This window comes from Enhydra lutris, unplaced genomic scaffold, assembly GCF_002288905.1.
Source record: "Enhydra lutris kenyoni isolate GAN:26980312 unplaced genomic scaffold, ASM228890v2 scaffoldscaffold21, whole genome shotgun sequence".
Classification (NCBI taxonomy): domain Eukaryota; kingdom Metazoa; phylum Chordata; class Mammalia; order Carnivora; family Mustelidae; genus Enhydra; species Enhydra lutris.
The window spans coordinates 33,506,802-33,522,346 of NW_019154105.1; the positions used below are offsets into that span (position 1 = coordinate 33,506,802).

General features: G+C 44.6%; 1 protein-coding gene across 1 annotated transcript; it reads right to left on the reverse strand.

The window, feature by feature from the left end:
• Nucleotides 1–10,794: 10,794 nt before the first annotated feature.
• Nucleotides 10,795–15,232, reverse strand: LOC111149094 (shisa family member 3). The gene is made up of 2 exons (XM_022506008.1): nt 14,551–15,232; nt 10,795–11,761 (listed from the first exon to the last, which is right to left on the reverse strand). Exons 1-2 carry the CDS (start codon nt 14,825–14,827, stop codon nt 11,322–11,324), a joined length of 717 nt encoding a protein of 238 aa, XP_022361716.1. The 5' UTR covers nt 14,828–15,232; the 3' UTR covers nt 10,795–11,321.
• Nucleotides 15,233–15,545: the final 313 nt, after the last annotated feature.

A 15,545-nucleotide genomic window follows, 5' to 3' on the forward strand; every position in this document is an offset into this window, starting at 1 on the left:
AAAAAAAAAAAAAAAAAAAAAAAAAAACCAGCACTCTTCTCTAAGGAACTGACTCACCTTCCTGAGCAAAATTTCTAAACAAGACATTAACAAGTGTTTGTGTCAAAAATTGTCTCGAGAAATGTTTGCCAAAGACGTTCAGTAAGTGTATTTCTCATTCAGTAGCCATTTGCCCAGAAATTTAAGAGAAAGTTTACCTCCAGTTCTGCTGTAAGATCTGCATGCTTGACTTTTCAAATATAAGAGTGATTTGCAAAAATGAGTATTTCAAGGCATTTGCTACTAAAACCCGTGGTGTTGCACCTTTGGCCTTACAAATGCTTCTTTGTTGTTTGTCTTGTTTACTTGTTCACGTTGGAAGGCACACGTGGCTATGTGACTCTGTCATTATGATACTGATTTTTAAACCGTATGTATGTCTTTGTCATTTCTGATGAGGGGTCCTCATCATTTAGATTTTTCTAAAAATCTGGCTTCTGCTGAAGATTGAGTGCTGTCATTTTATCTTAATGTTTTCTCTCTCAAGAAAACTATGCTTAGATATTTATGTGAGCTCCCCAGTGCTTCCGTGGAGATGTTTGGAATACCACTGTCGGATAAATGCATGGGCTTTTGTAATGTACATAGGCTCAGCTTTTGTCCTGTGTTTGGGTTCTTTCTACCAGTTCCTGCTAGAGATGCCCACTGCTGTACATAGCACACCCCGTGTTCTGGTAACCGCCCCTGTACTTAAACCTGAGAATTACTTCACAGCTTGCTTGTCAAGAGCTCCCCCAAATTAGTCACACACTGCTAATTGGGACAAATAAGTAGTACGTATTCCTCCCTTTTAAAAACAGCTATTTTACTCAAGCCTATAACTTGATGATCAGAGACACTCTTCATCACAAGTAGATTTTGTTACTATGTTTTTAAATGTATGTTCAGTTTAATTCTTTTTTTAGCATTTCCAAGTCATCTCCTGAAAAATGCCTGTTTTGCTACCAACAATCAATGGTGAAGGGGCTGTTTAAAAACCACAACCAGTTTTCTATGCTCTTTTTAAAATGATGCTTTCGTTTAAAAAAAAATAAAAAGGAATTCTAGTTTTCAGATACACTTCAGTGACTGAAGCAAACTTTTGCCTTTTATTCAGAAGCCTGTTTGCCTTTACGTGGAGTTACCAGCAAAATAGGTAGAACTTCCTCTTTAAAAAAAAAAAAAAAAAGTCAACTAGAATTGCAAGGAGAGGTGATTTTCCAAGTCACTGCTTAAAGTTGAAAATTTTCACATTTTTTTACCGTTTTTCTTCATCTAGATTTAAAATTAGGTGATATGTCATTTCCTTCTCTGTATTTTTAGTTATTTAGTTACAAGTGTGCCTCCCCCATTTTCTAGAAAGGAGAGAGGTTATAACATACATAATTCTAAAGGGGGCAAGGAGTTGACACAGTTCACTTCCTAGACTGTTTCCATCTGGGGTTCAGGTTAAGAAAATTGCGAATCAAAACACCTAGAAAGACCACAGGTGTAAGGGTCTAAGACCGTCTTCAAAACTCGGAAGTCACAGATTTTTGTCTACTGAAGGGATATTCAGAGCGGCTTTCCTGGGCCTCCCCGTGGTAGATAGTCAGGGTCAAACCACACAAATCACAAGAATGAGGTCCATCCCTCTGGAGAAACACTTTATCGAGGTTACAGACAAGAGATGCTTCCCTTGGCCTCCACCTCATCAGTGGCATCCTTCTCCCAAATTTTAATACCAAAATATGATGAATATAATAGAACAGAATCTTCTGGTTTAAAAAAAAAAAAAAAAAGTTTTATTTTTATCTTAAAACATGGATTGTTTCTATGGAGCTCTTCAACGTGAGTAGAATACCTATGGTTAATTCATGTATGAGACCGTGGTCTGAAATATGGCTAAGTGAAGTCTTTCTTGTCCCGTAGTCCTATTTTTGAATTATTAAGTCAGTTCCTTTCTTCTTGTGTGAGAGAGGGTGCTGGGCAGCAGGGAGTGACCTCCTTGGTAAAACTTAAAACACACCATTGCAGTCGCAGTGAGTTTATAGTGTTAGAGAAAACCCTCTGAATTTTTAACCTTCCAAAGAGGGGGAGGAGTGTAACAGTTTTACCAAGATTAAAACAGCTGAAGTGACTTTTAACTTGTATTTTCTGAAATAAAGGACACATACCCTTCAATTCAAAAGTCCCTTATAGGGACTTTGGCAAATGCTAACACCGTCTCACTTTACAATGTTTACAATTCAGAAAATACTACTTACAGCAGAAAAATCCTCATTCATTTAACATTGAAAAGCTGGGAGTTGCTTCTTTAATGTTGAATCATACACAGTGATATTGAGCATGAACTTTCTAAATGTTTTCTATATACATATAAAAATATACTGGTGGCTCACACCCAGAAAGATGCTATTTGGCAGAAATTGTTAGCAGGAGAAGGGTGTTTCTCAGGAATGTAGCAAATTTAAAATGATCTACGTGCTGCCTGCCCTCCTACACCCCATTCGGTGTCTGACATGAACCTGATTCAACAGTGTTGCAAAGTTAATGGAAAACCTTTTTCTAATCAAGTCAGGTGAATGTGTATTCTTATTCAATAATATTATTCATTTACATGAATTATATAGTCATTGAACGGAGTCAGTAATTCCTCTTAATGTTCAGGGGGAAAGCGAATTCCAGAAATCATCATTTATTCTGATTATCACATTTTACATTTTAATTTTGCAGTTTAGCATTCTAAATAACAAATATGAACCTCACATGATAATCTGTTCTGCATTGTGTGCACTGTACGTCACTGATAACTTGTCATTTGAAACGTTCTTTCAGGAAATGAATGCTAGTCTAAAAGTAATAGATTGTATATTTGTAGTTTTTAAATTATTTGTAGCAATGTCCTAATTATTACCATGCTAAATGATCATCAGTGTATATTTTTGTGCAGTTGCCCTATGACACTTCTTGGTTCTAAAACTTATTTTATCAAATAAGTCTATATATAATCTTATAAATAACCATTTATAAAATTTATCGAGAAAACGCCCACCCAATTCACATCACGTGGACCAGATCTGTGGAATTCTTTTTGTAAATTCATGTAATATGCAGCTCGGTGCCTAATAAATGCTTTTTAATGATGAACATTTCTATAACCCTTCTCTAAGAGATCATAATCTGATTTTTCTTGCATTAAAATAACTGAAGTCACTTGTGAGTCTCTGTTATACTTTGCTGCATTTTAATTAACCTTCAGTGGCTGTTAAAATGGAATGTAAGTTAAACTTTGAAGGAAAGGAAATAAATGTTTTCCATTTTTCGCCTTGATTTATTTTCTGTATGAAAGCAGCTGTGTTTCTGATAGGTTTATGGTTTGCATGAATTAATATTTAAAGTGGCCTAGGCCAGTGCATGGCTACTGCTGTAAATCTTGATGTTTATTTCTGCCTTATAAAATTCTATCATGGCCTACCTGGAATTTAATATTCGATGAAAAAATTAATTGGCTCTCTGCATCACTTTTTTTTAAATAAGTAAATTATTTTACAAACAAATTTGAACACATTTAATTGCAACTTTTGTTTAGCTTGCCTCTAAGAACTTTTCTTAATAAAGCTCACAAAACTTCTCAGCAAATAAATCTCCTGTAAGTAGGAAAAAGAGCTAGATTTCATACATGCTTACTTTGAATGAAGAGCAACTTTCCATACGTAAATCTGCTCTTGCAAAAACGTGAGCAGAATATTTAAAAATAAATATTTTTGTGTTTCATGGTTCTAGACTAGAAGCCATAAATGCAGTAAATACGTCTGTCGTTTGTTTAGCTACTTCAAGCTTCATTTTTCACATTTTCAAGTTTATTAAGTTCAAAAAAAAAGGCAGCCTCAGAAGGCAGCAACTATGGAAAAAATTGAAGTTTGCGTTAAAGATAAAATAGTATTTTCAGCTCCATGAAACTCCATTCCTGCTGAAACTGCTGTCGAAATTGTGACGCTGCATGAGTGGCCAGTGTTGAATCTGTGATTATAGTTTTCTCAGGTTTGTTGATCGCGATGTTCAATGCACTGTTTTATAAGTAGTTATTAAAGTTGAGTAATATTCAGTTCTCTGCAGTGTTATGTGTCATTGGCCTTTTGTGAATGTGCATGTTTTAAGCTGCAAATTTTAAACATTTTGTCCTCTCGTTAAAAATGAAATAAACTGTACCATTACATAAAGAAATTGTTGCAGTTTTAATTGCTGGTTTTAGAAACTAGGCTGCTTTATGAAACCTTCAAAGCCACTATAATTATAGTCTAAGAAGCTGTATCCACTTCATAGCATTTTAACATTTTACTGACCTCCCCCGTGATGTAGAACATAGCCCTTCCTGGAGTCTAGTTTGGTGACAAGCATGGTTAACTAATTTGCCCCCCCCCCATTTTTTTTTTAAATAAAATTCCTGTATTTTGATTCTTCAATCAGAAAAGCCTCATGACATATTTAAATCAGCCAGAAAATCAACAGCTAATTCCTGGCTCCCTCCTTTCCCATCGGATGGTTTTCCTAAGTTTTCCAAACCCACCAAATTTTAAGTTCTTGAGAAAGTGGACAAGTGTAGCCAGTAACATTTGAAGGAAGCAACCATAAAAAAAAAGATTAAAATTGTCGTGTGAGCCAAAAGCGCGAGAAACACTGGAAATGAGGCTAATGGCCTTGTCAAAACTAAGCATTGTTTGGCAAAAGAGAAGCAACTGAAGCTGCTAGAATGGGATTAGTTGAGAGTGAGGCGGCACTGGGCGAGCAGTTTGAGAAGCGGCTGGCTTTCCTTGCAAGCGAGCGGCAGCGTGTGCCTCGCTGTCTGGGGCCCCATATCCTTTTCCACAGTCTTTTCCAGGGACACTGATTGGGTGTAGGTCTCCTAAGCAAAACCACAGTGAACCAGGTGTACAGAAGAGTTACCTGGGGGATTACATCCAAGGACTTGCACATTCATCTCAACTCCCCCTTATTACTGACGCCCGGGCTTCAGATGTTTCTAATCTTACCGAAATGCTAAAGGGAGCAGCACACTTGAAATGCATTCTCACAAATTCAGTATGTCAACCCCATTGCACATTTGGTTTTTTATGCCTATTGCGTCTCTAACCTCAGCTTCTATTTTGGCAACACAGAGCCATGCATTTTAATGAGGAAAGATCTTCCTAATCTGGATAATTTCACTAATGGGCTAGTAAAAATTATTGGATTACGTTTTCCCATTGTTTTTATTTCAAATGAGAAGCATGTATCTAGCATTTCAAATAAGAATCTTCTGTCAGCCTCATTGCAATGGTAACTAATGTTTAATTGCAACTTTGCAATAGCCATATACATGTTGAAATGTGTCAACAGTTTGTTCCCTTAATAGTTTAATACATCTTTAAATTCTTGTTTTCCCTGAACATACACTAAAGAAGTTTTTTAGGTTATGCAGAGGTCAATTGATCCCAACCCAATGAAATGAATCAAATTCCTAATTGTGATTGTATATACTTTCAGGAACCTTTTCGTTTATCTCATTTTAGAAAATTACTTATGGATTTAAGTCAACCCGGCAAATTCTCCACTACATAATGTAACTAATAATAATAACAGGAATAAGTAAATAGGTGGAGAAAATAAAAGGGAACAATCTACCCATTTGGACAATTAAAAGTGTTGGCTTAAAATGAATAATCATTCTAAGGCAAAGTTATTAAATATGTTTTGTTTTTTTTTAAGATTTTATTTATTTATTTGACAGACAGAGATCATAAGTAGGCAGAGAGGCAGGCAGAGAGAGAGGAGGAAGCAGGCTCGCTGCTGAGCAGAGAGCCTGATGAGGGGCTCAATCCCAGGACCCTGGGATCATGACCTGAGCCAAAGGCAGAGGTTTAACCCACTGAGCCACCCAGGCTCCCCTAAATACGTTTTTCTAAAGCAGATAATAAATGTATAGGTCATGAATACCCCTTGGGGTGGGAGAGCTCTCTACTCCTGGCAACAAGGAGAAGTTGGCCGGGTATCAAAGGGGGCCATGGATTTTCATGGACTCATTCCATCAAACCATGGGCCATTTTCTCTGTTCCCCACACTCCAATATCAACAGTTACATCTGCCCTCCCCTGGTACTTAGCCTTTTGTTTCTGTTCTAAGGTAGATCATCTGCTTTCTATTATTTATCATTAACTTATGACACAGCTCCCTCTCCACGAGAATCTGAGTGATTGGAGACAGTGACTCTAACTTATTTCTCAAGACAACCCTAAGCAATAAGGGGCCATTAATATCTCCATTTTACAAATAAGGAAACTGAGACACAGTGAAGGTAAGAAAGTGGCCCAGAGTCACTCAGCTTACCATAAGTGACAGAGCCAGAAAACTAAACCAGAGGCTATGACTCCGAAATCCTGCTAGGTCACTTGCGTTCCTGAGTTTCTCATGTGCAAAGGGGAAAACATTCGTCATCTAATATTTCTATTCAGACTTTATATTACTCTGCATTTCATACTGTAGCACAAACTCTCCTGACTGTTACAATCCCCTCTATCCATAGGATATGTACAATATTAATCACTTTTTCCCCAGAAGATTCTCTGCAAAGTAGCTTGGCTGGTTTTTTTCCTGAGAAAATTAGGCCTTCTAGAAATTCTAGAAATTACATTCGGGGGGAGGAGTGCAGGGGGGAGCGAGCGTATAGTAAGTTATATGTCATAAAGAATGTAGAATTTCCAAAACAGCCTGCGGGGGTTCGAATCTTGCTATTAGTGTCTGGCCTTGGGCACAGTATTTAACCTTTCTGCTTTGACTTCTTCATCTGCAAAACAGGCGGGATGACAACCTACTTCAAGCTTGTGGAGATTAAATGTTACAATTTATAAATCCACGCAGGGTCCTCAGTAAATGGCAGCTGTCATTTGCATAAGTACCTTTCAAAGTGTAGAACTTCCGTTCTTCAAAATAATTGTGATTTTAGGATATTAGGACTCAAATCTTTGTAAAAGTCATAAAGCATTCATCAGCCAAATTTCTGCCCATATTTTGGTGTCTTGGCAAGCTGCGGCAAGCCTCTCTTTGGAAATTTCAGGTGATTTGACATGACCCTTGGTCTCTAAACTTTCTAAAATGGAGATGTGATCAAGTTGCTTTCCCTCATGGAAGCCTTCAAGGTGCTTCCTTGCATTTGATGTATTTCCACCACCATGGTTTTCAAGATCTCGGAGACGGGCCCTGCCCATCCCTCCACCCTCACTCTTTTGAATTCTTTGTCTAGTTTCCAGATTGTTCCTTGTTTATTTATGCTGGTGGGTGCATCTGGGCCATTCTACCAGTTCTTTATTTTGCTTAATACAGTCTTCCCCTCATTCCCAGCACTGGTCTCTTCCTCATCTACCCTGTCTTTCTCACTCACATCCCATTCATCCGGAGGCTCGGGTCCAATTTCACCCCTGCAGATGAGTGATGTGTTACAGGGCAGTCCTTATGTCCCCTGTCATTGCACTTACCAGAAGGAATTCTAAGAGTTGGTCCGCGGGTTCATTTTCCCCTATAGGACTGAGCTCCTGGGAAGCAGGAAAGATAATGCACTTCTCTCACAGAGCATCTGCAACCCCTCATCACTGGGACTGGCAGCCATGCCGGAGACCATGGACATAGAGGCTTTTTGAAACAGACGTGCATTTTGTTCATACTCCCAACCCCTAGCACGTTGCCCCCTTAGGTGGTGTTTAGTAAATGCTTGCCGAGGACAATTTCTGGCAATCAGCAGGATGACCTAATTACCCCGGGTTTGTAAGTATTACGAACTACATATCTTCAGAGAGAAGTCCAAAGACATGCGCTCTACGTCAAGTAGGTGGGGCTACGATTTGATTCCGTGTCACTGAGTGCCCTGTTACAAGGAGGACACAACATCTCCCTAATTTTGAACAACTTATTGCCCGTTAACTCGATTGCTTGGAGCACCTGGCTAAGGAAGGGGGGGTTGCAGATGTGAACTTTCTGAATTCCTTAGCATTATTTTGCCTAATGGAACCGCTTCCCAAAGGGATGGCAAATAAAAGTACAGCCACTAGAGAATCTGACCAACTAGATGGTTTTCAGTGGAGGCAGCTCTGCCCTCTAGAGGACACTGTGAAATGGTGTGCGCCCATCTATGGCACCACAGTGGCCGGGGGAGGGGGCTGATGTGCCGTGGGTATTCATTCAGTGGTTGGGACTCAGTTTTAAAAGGAATCCGACAATGCATAGGATGGTCCACCCAACAAAGACTTGATGGCCATCACCATGACTTTGAAATTTCCCACCTTTCCTTTAGGTGGAAAACACCTAATCCCATTTTACCTATAAAGTATCTTTTGCAATGCTTTAATATACACTGAATCCTCCAGATTTATAACTACTGTGAAAATCAAAAGGAGATCAGACCTTGCTTTGTCTGGGGGAAAAATCACATTAATGGCCGCCATGCAATTAGGATGGTTGGGTTGCCAGTCTAACCTACATCAGTCTGGATTTGGAACTGTCACATCTCGGTGATTCTGCTTAGAGGTTCAAATCTGAGACCTTTATTAGGCCTATTGGAGCTGTGACATTTTGAAATAAATTAGTTTCCTTTTCTTTCTCCTTCCTATTTACCATTAAGCCATTGCATTGATTTTTTTAATCATATCTGTAGGAGGTAATATTACCTATAAATTTCATTTAAGACTAAAGGGATGGCACAAAGTATTTGTTCTAAGGAGACCTCATTGGGCCCAACAGAGTTGACATTCACTGCTGTAGAGAGAGGAACTGGGCTTCGTGCTTTACTCCACACTGGATTTCATGCACAGAAAGGTCAAAACCTCAAGGCAGGTGTCCCCTCGCTGTTGGCATCTAGTTTTGCACACAGCTCCAATACTGACAAGCTATGGGGCCTTGGGCAAGTTACTTCATTCCTCCAGGTCCGTAAGATAGGAATTGAAATACCTCCCTGTTTGCAGGTGTTTGGAAGAGAAAATGAGTCAGTGCATGTAAATATTTTCAGTAGTTTTGGACACCTGGGTGACGCAGTCAGTTAAGCATCCAATTCTTGTTTTCAGCTCAGGTCATGATCTCAGGGTCTTGAGATCGAGCTCTGCACTCACCCCACAGAGTCTGCTTAAGACTCTCCCTCTCCCTCTGTCCCTCCCCACCATGTTCTCTCACTCTCTAAAACAAATAAATAAATCTTTAAAAATATGTATTTAGAATAGTATTTGGCTCATAAGAGTCCAGGAGAGATTAACCTTAAAAATATCAAAGGAGCAGTATATAACAAACACGAATAAAACCAGTCTAATGACATGGGAGTGTGCTTCGAGCAAGCTCACAAATGTGTATCCTTCTCCTGTGAAGCTTTCCTCTTGCCCTTCTCTCCTCTCTCCCTCCCTTTCTTGGTTTCATCCTTTAATTATCTTGGTGAGTGTGGGCTATCTGAAGTCACTGTTTTAGTCATGGGAGAAAACGGGACTTGAAGTCAGAGCTCCTCTGCCATCAGACTGGGCAAAGGCACGGTTATCTTCGAACTTGCTCCTCAGCTAGAATGCAAAGTGGCAAGGACACATGGCCAGTCTCTTCGATCAGAATTCTACCTCTAAGCAGCCTTATTTTAAAAAGACTATTGAGGGACGCCTGCTGGCTCAGTTGGTAGAGCATGTGACTCTTAATCTCAGGGTCCTGATTTCAAGTCCCACATTGGGCTTCGGAGCTTACTTAAAATACAAAATAAATAAATAAATGTAGGTTGTATTTTAAAAAAAATGAAAATGAAAAGAGCTTTTGAGGGTGACATGTGGTAGCACAAATTACTTTAAACCTGGGTTTCCAAACAACACCCACAGGGGCCAGGTATGTTACAAAATTGAGGCAACTGGGGCAGGTTGGGGAGACCAAGCAGGAGGCTGGTGAATGGCAAGTTCCTGGTCTAAAAAGGGCCAGCCTAACCCCGGGGCAGTCCAGGACCCTCCGTGCCCCATCTTCTGAATGTCCCAAGAAGCCAAAAATCCAGACTCTTAGTAGAAATGTTCCAATTTTTAAATCTATAAAATTTCCCTTCCCTCCCTGCTTTTCACAAACCTTGATACAGAAAAGAGCTTCTGTAACCCCAAAACCAGTATAGGATTTTTTTTTTAATTTCAAAATATGAAGTGCTAAGTAAATACATTTCCTTTTATTGAATAGCAGAGAGTATCATTAAGAAGATAAAACGAAGCGCTTTGATCTAAAATTTCAAATGGGTTTCACAAAAACATAAAGTATTTTATTTAGTCTAACCCAGCAGGATATATGCCCAAACAGGTCATCATCAGACATGGAATTCAGCGGCACTTAAGATATGCAACATTAGGTGATTGTGACCAACAGCTGGGCTCTGAACTCCACAGTTATTAACATAAAAAATTTCAGTGTGACTACTAAATAATTAGTACCGTCAATGTGGTAAATACATTAAGTTACAAATCTTTACATTTGTACATAACTCATTTTACAAATAAAGGTTTTAAGACTCAACCGTCCAACTTTCATTTAAACACTAAATGTTGCTGAACAAAAAGTCTGCAATAAATATTCCCTCAGGTGGGTGGGGGAAATGCTTTTACATAAGATCTGTGTTTCAATGGATTTCCTGGTAAATATTTAAAACTTTAAACTCCTTGTGCGATTATGGAAATCTTGTATTCCGAAACAAAAAAAAAAAAAAAAAGCTTATATTTTAAACAAAATTTAGTTATTAATTTAAAAAGTAAGTTTTCTTACAATGCTAATGTTATTCATGGTTAGATTGCTCCCGGAATCAGAAATAGGTTGTTCAGCTGTCCGCTCAGGTTGCTGATTTGTTAATTTTTTTTTAAAAGAACTTTCAATAATTACCATCGGGTGTTTTTCTTCGCTTGTTGATGTACAGATGTATATTATGACTCACTAAACAACTTAGGTTGAAAAAAAGAACACATAGGCCTTTTCTAAACAGTATAGCTGAGCTGTCCAGTAACACATCTTCAGCCAATTTGCAACTTTAAAGTCGAGCAGCTCCCTATTTTGAATAAAAGTAGCGCAAACTGAAACGTAATAATCACAATGATTTGCAAGCCAGAAAGCAATTCTGTAACACACCCATCCTGCGATACGGGTTTGGGGAAACGTAGGACTAGAAAGGTGCTGTATTTTCCTAGCACATTCCTCCGGGACATTGCTGGGTTCAAGGGAAATTCCCCCAGAAGTCCTTGTGGCCATGGCAACAACCCTCCACCTGTCTTCCCGGTTGTCCTACTGGCTGGATTTATCTCTGTGGCTTGTCAGCTGGAACTGAAGTCCGGACAGCTCTTCCCGGGCAGCGGGGGCTCCTGCTGGAGGGGGTAGGTGAAGTATTGGGGTGACACCAGAAAACCAGATGGCTGCGTCAGGTGGATTGGGTGGCCTGTGGTGTAAGGTGGGGGCGGTGACGGCACCAGGCAGCCTGGCTCTGCTCTGGCAAAGGAGAATCTGCGGATAGAGCCCCCTGTGGAGCTAGAGCTGGTGGCCGTGCTGGACTGCCTGGAAGGTGCCCTGAGGCTTGTGGAGGTCAAGATCATGGGCAGGGTCTCTGTCTGGTAGCTGCGGAGTGAGAAGCGGATTGGCTGCTGCGAGGGCTCCTTGGGTCTCAAGCAGGTGCAGCAATAAACAGCCACCAGAGAGCCCAGGATGATGAAGGCGATGAAGATGGAGCCAACGATGAGGAAGGGAACGTAGACGGGCTCTAAAAGGTAAAAGCAGACAGACACAGGTGTTTGGACAAGAGTCTCCCAGACTCCAGGCAGCTCACGGGTGGGAGGTAAGCGGCTCGGTGTGGCCGCCCTTGTCAGCCCAGGCTCTCGAGTTTGTGACTGGTAATCTCTGAAGTGGGAAGTGAGATGGCAGAATGTTCTTGCTCCTAGCAGGGAGGAAGCAAGCTGATACTGGAGCCTCTGTTAGCAATTAGCCGTTACACTGCACATCTGGAAATCAGAAGGAACAGAATCTACCCTCCCGTTCGAGCGCTGGAGGGAGGGGAAGGGTGAGTTGTTTGGTTACCATGACTCTGGGTTTTAATCCAGGTTTTTGGTAGTTTTATCACGGTGGGGCTCTTAGGGCGCTGACCCATCTCTGAGGCTGCAAATTCTTCTCCCTTCCAAGAATCTCCAATCTAAGCAAAGAGAACTGAGCCTGTAAGTGAGACCACCATTATGAGACTAAGGAAAGAATGGTGTAAAGAAATGCGTAGTCGGCTCCCATTAACTGTGTCTGTGACTGCATGGGGAATTGTATCATCTCTGGATACTTCTTCTCAGAAAGGATTTGGGATGCCCACTCCAGCTGCCACACCTCTGCCCCTCATGCCCCCCCCAAACTCTGGGAAGGTCAGGCTGAACCTTAGATCATGAGACAGTTTTTAGTGTTGGTGGCTTTCTGGGAGAGCACCCCTCAGAGCAGACGCATTTCCTTCTCTCTGTGCAAGGCAGACATCAAATTTCCCACCCCTGAGCCCGCCCCCCAGCTCCCTGGGGACACTCCCAGTGTCTCCCCTGTCTGATAGAGCCACCTCTGGATGCAACCTCCAGGGCTGAGGCAAAAGAAAGAAAACCTGCATTGACAAAGGCCTTGCTGTGTGCCTGACTCTGTCTTATGAATTATCTGAATCAAGTCCATGGAGACTCTTGTAAGGAGGACATGGTAAGCTCTGTTTTCCAGATGTGGAAACGTACTTGTTTTTGACCCTCCCAAAGACACACAAGAACTGACTGACAGGTGACCATCAACCCGGAGGTTCTGTGGGTTCTTAGGCCTAAGCTCTTCCGTTGCCCATCCCCTCCGCCATGTTTAGTAGGCCAGGGGAAATCCACTGACTAACCACTTAGCTGGCCAGCAGCACGGTGCTAAGCATTTAGACACTCAATCTCCAATCCAACTCCTCTGATAATATGCCCATGTGAGAGTTGAGAGGAGGCCCAGAACAGTTAAGTAACTTACCCAAGTTACACAGCTGGCAAGGGGCAGAGCCACAAGCCAAGGTCCCTGAGTTCGGTGGATCCCACCTCAGTGAGTGCAGAGATGGCCCCCTCTCCTGCTGCCCCCCCCCAACAAAGAGGATTCCGGGAGGCTCAGGAAGGTATCCCCACTGCAGACTGTGCGTTGACACACTCCACAGAGCAACTGGGTCCCCGAGGATGAATGGAGTAAGCCAAGGGGAAGTCTGTATCGTTTTTTTTTGTTTGTTTGTTTGTTTGTTTGTTTGTTTTTTGTATCGTTTTTTTTTTAACAGCCAGGACCGCTTCGCGTTCCCTGCCTTCCCGGAGCATGTTTTCTCCAGAAACCACTTCTCCAACCCACCAGATTGGGAGTTTTGAAGCTCAAATTCCCTGAGAACAGAATGGAGTTCTAAGGCAGAGCAAGCTCCCCTTTCCTCTGGGTTATTACTCTCTCGGCGGGTGGCGCTGGGGCGGAGGGGGTCTCTGGGCACCATTAATTCTCTTTCCCGGGGACCTTCTCTTGCCCGGTCTAGACCTCCGCTGTGGAGTTCTGGGGTGTCACCCGCTCTTAGCTCCGCCTGTTCCCCCCGGTTTCCTGGCCAAAAAAACCATCGCCTCAAGCTCTAACGGGTTTCCCTGACGTTCCCATTCAGGTGGAAAGCTTTTTTTCTTTTCTTTTCTTTTTCTTTTCTTTTCTTTTCTTTTCTTTTCTTTTCTTTTCTTTTCTTTTCCTTTTTTCTTTTCTCTTTCCTTTTCTCTCTCTCTCTCTCTCTCTCTCTCTCTCTTTTTTAAGGTGTAAAGTTCCTCCTCTGGGGTCATGATTTACTCCGCTCTGAAGTGAGCGGAAATTTGACCCGTGTTTTCCGACCTGAGAATAGGGGGCGGGCAGCCCCTGCGACCCTAGTTTCTAAATCGCCACCTCGAGGACCTGGGCATTTCTGAAAGGCGTGACAATAGGGGGTGGGCCAGAGAGGGTAATTCGATGCAGAGAAATGAAAGGAAGTAGGGAGAACGAGGCAGAGGCTTAGGAACGCTACCAAAGATCCACCAAAAAACGGGGGGAGGAGGTGAACGCGAATCAGGTTCCTTTGCCCCGCGGGGCTGCGGATGCGCTCCCCAGGAGTTGCGGTCTCTGGCCGTCGACAATCCCGAAACTCCTGGAGTGACCGGGGTTCGCCATGGGGTGCTCCCACCGCCCTGGAAAAACCGCATCCCGACCTGGCGTTGTCCCCGTAGCTCTTCCCCTCACCTCCCGCGCTCCCGGGAGCTCCAGCTGTCTCGCCCAGGGCCTCCGGGTGCAAGCCCTGCGGTCCTCGCTGTCCCCTGCAAACTTTCCTGGGGCCGACCCGCGGAGACCGCGTGCGGAGGGAATCGGGACTGCAAAGGAATTAGGGTGCCGACCCGAAACGCGACCACCCGCTCCGCCTCGATGCCCCCACCTGGCCGCACCGCTGTGCGCGGAGCCGGGACCGCCTGGAGCGCACGCGGGCCGACACGCGCTGGCCGCGGGCGCCGGCGGGGGCCAAGGGCCGGCACTTACGCGCGGTGATGCCGGGGTGCTCCAGCTCGCCCCGGTCGTTGGTGCAGCTTCCCTGCTCCAGCCTGGCGTCAGCCGCGGCGCAGCAGTAGCGCAGGGCGCAGGAGCCGCAGCAGATGGTGGCGTCCAGCGTGTCGAAGTCCTCCGGGCACTGGAAGCCCTCGTGGTAGTTGCCCTGCACGTCCACCCAGCCGTGGCAGTATTCTCCGGACTGCTGAGCACCCGCCGGGCTCCAGCGCAGCCAGCCCAGGAGGAGCCAGAGCGCCAGCAGCGCCCCCATCGCCGCTGGGCGCCCGGGGCGGCCGGGAGGGGACGCAGCGGGAGAGCGAAGGGCTGGGCGGCAGCGGTGCCGCCTCTCCCCGGGCGCGGCTCGGGCGGCTGGCCCCCCGGCGGCCGAGGCCCCCCCTTGGCGCGGGCTAGCGCGGGCCGGGAAGGCGGCAGGGGCTGCGCCGCGGGCTCGGCAGGCCGGGGGTCTGCATGGTGCGCGGGGGCGAGAGGGCTGGGGCCCGCGGGAGGCGCCGGCGGAGGCTGCTGCTGGGGCTGCTACTGCCGCCCTTTGCGGGTCTCATACTGCGGCGGGCGCGAAGGGCGCGCCGAACCCTCGGCCGCCTCCCACCCCACTCCTCAAGGGAGCCATCGCGTCCCGGGCTGGCGACCCCCGCGCCGTCCAGCGCCCCGCCTCGTGGCCGTCGCCGGGTCCCGTGTGGAGCCCGAAGGAGGAAGAATTTGAGATCCCCGCGTGCGGGCGCCCGGGTCCCGCGGCCCCTCCACCCCCGCCCCTGTCTGTCGCGGGAACAGGAGTCGGCCTGGCCGCGGCCAAGTACAAACGGCCTCCGGGCTGCTGACAGCTCTGCCTGCAAGGCGTCCTTTAAAAAGGAAGAGGGAGGGGGAGACAGCGAGGGTTAAGAAAGAGTCCGCCCTCCTGGGTCGCGCCCGCTGGAGCTAATCACCGCGGGCGCGGTGCGAGCTGCGGGTCCCCGAGGCTCTCGGGTTCGCGC